Source organism: Theobroma cacao, chromosome 1 (genome assembly GCF_000208745.1).
Source record: "Theobroma cacao cultivar B97-61/B2 chromosome 1, Criollo_cocoa_genome_V2, whole genome shotgun sequence".
Lineage (NCBI taxonomy): Eukaryota > Viridiplantae > Streptophyta > Magnoliopsida > Malvales > Malvaceae > Theobroma > Theobroma cacao.
The window spans coordinates 17,991,517-17,993,878 of record NC_030850.1 but is presented as its reverse complement, the minus strand read 5'-3'; the positions used below and the strand labels follow the sequence as shown (position 1 = coordinate 17,993,878).

The window sequence follows — 2,362 nt, the reverse complement described above, 5'->3', positions numbered from 1 at the left end:
AAAGTGCTAAACTCCACTCTGTTGGGATGAAGTCGGTGAGAGGAAATTTGTTAATGTAGAGTTGGTTGATCTGACTAATAATAAGATCAAGGTTATCCGAGAGTGATTAAAGACAGCTCAAGACAGGCAAAAGAGTTACTCTGATAGACGGAGAAAAGATCTGGAATTTGAAGTTGATGATAGAGTTTTTCTTAAGGTTTCTCCTTGAAAAGGTGTAATTCAATTTGCAATGTGGGGAAAGCTTAATCCGAGATACATTGGACCCTTTCGTATCATTGAAAGGATTAGGCTAGTGGCATATAGACTAGGATTACCCCCGGAGTTAGATCGGATTCACAATGTCTTCCACATCTTGATGCTAAATAAGTATGTACCTAATCTCTCCCATATCCTCGAGGCACCTCTGATTGAGTTGCAGGAAGATTTGAAGCTTGAGGTGCAACTTGTACGTATTCTAGACCGAAAGGATTTAGTGTTGAGGAATAAGAGCATCCCAATGGTTAAGGTGGTGTGGAAGAATACTCGGATGGAGGAGATGACGTGGGAAGTTGAGCATTAGATGAAAAGCCAATACCCACATCTTTTCTTTGAGTCCGATAAGTGAAATTTTAAGGTCAAAATTTTATTTTAAGGGGGGTAGTGCTGCCAAGCCCAGCTCTATTATATACTTGCCATGTCATTCATGTACTTAATATCATGTCTGCATACTTGGATGCCTCGAAAAATCGTTAAACGTCGGTATCGTACCTAGTGGTACAATTAAGTCGATTAAAACCTCAAACTAGTCCAAATAGAGACTTTAGGATGTATTTGAGAGTTATTGAACCTTAGAATGTCTTAAAATGGTGATTCGGAGTTCGAGGATTAATTTGGAATCCAATCGGGAATTTTTATAACGCAAGGGCAAAATGGTCATTTTGCCACCCGAGGGAAAAAATTAGAATCTTGGACGAGATTTTTGACCAAGTTTGACTATTTGGAGCATAATTTGAATTTGAGAAGTGAAAAATTTTAATTTCGATATTTTTTCGAGCATAAGGGCAAACTGGTCATTACACGTGTCCATGAGGACGTAATTAGAATTTTTGAAATTTTACACCACCATGACACTTGTCAAGCTCATGAATTTCACCGATTATCATTTTTATACTTTGGATAATTAAGGTATTATATGTGGTGGTAAGAAAATGCTTAATATTTAAGTTTTAACCATGAACCAACATAAACCTCTCCCAATTCTTCTTTCATTGCCGTGCAAGCCAAAGAAAAGGGGGGAAAGAATAGAAACAACCCTTGAGGAAGAAAATTCAAGAGAAATTCATCGGTTACCGAAAAATGAAGATATCTGAGGTAAGATTTCACGATTTTAGCTTAAGATTCACCTCTCCCATGCTTTCTTTTTCATTTTCTATGGTTGAAACCCAAACTTTCATGAAGGAAGTCATGTTGGCCGAATCAAGGGGGGGGGGGGGTGAGGTTTTGATGATGGTTTTTGCTGGATTTCATGTTATCTAGGTGTTTTTAGTTATTTTGTGATATTCGGTATGAAAAACAAGCAAGAAAACCACATGTCCTTCACCAAACCCTCTTTGGCTTAATTTAATAGGGGATATATTGATGATGAATTTTGTTATATTTCATATTATTTAGCTCGTATTTAATGATTTGTGGTGTCGGATATCGACAATGGTTATCGAAAAGTATAGTGCCTTTAATAAACAACTTGAACAACAACGAGAAAATCAAGGTCAATGGACTTGAATTTGATTTCTAATGATATATACGGACTTATTGGACTGTGTTGACACTAATTAGCATGTTGGTTCGAAATCAGAATGAGTTTTGAATGTGATCATTTAAGTCACAATCAAGTTCATTGAGGTACTTTGTGTGTATTTAGAGTACCAAAAGTGCAATGAATCTATTTGGAGTTGAATAGGATGTTTTGGCAAATTAAATAGTGTATAGTGCGAGTTAGGTTGAATACCATTTCAGTCCAATAACAATTGAACCTACGTAGAACACCATCTTTAAGTGATTATTCGAACATTTCTTTTTCATTACGTTTTGGGTAAAATGACCAAAATACCCATGTGCGGTAAAATTACTTTTTGATTGTCTTTGATTTGGAAATAGTGTATATTCCTTTAAAATATGATATTTAGTAACTACTACTCACAGGGGAGGCGGAGAACTGATGGTAGAGCCTTGCGAGGTTTCGGTTGACATTCCGGGTAAGGTATGTCTATCGGGACATAACGGCGGTTGTCACGAGCTCGAAGAGAGTACCGGGTCATGACATTCACGTTGCCTCCCAGCCTCTATGAAAGCTTGATATAAAGCTCCATAGCCTCCCTCAAAA

General features: G+C 37.1%; 1 protein-coding gene across 1 annotated transcript; it reads left to right on the top strand.

The window, feature by feature from the left end:
* On the top strand, positions 230–559 carry LOC108661364. The gene has a single exon (XM_018117574.1). It carries the CDS (start codon positions 230–232, stop codon positions 557–559), a length of 330 nt encoding a protein of 109 aa, XP_017973063.1.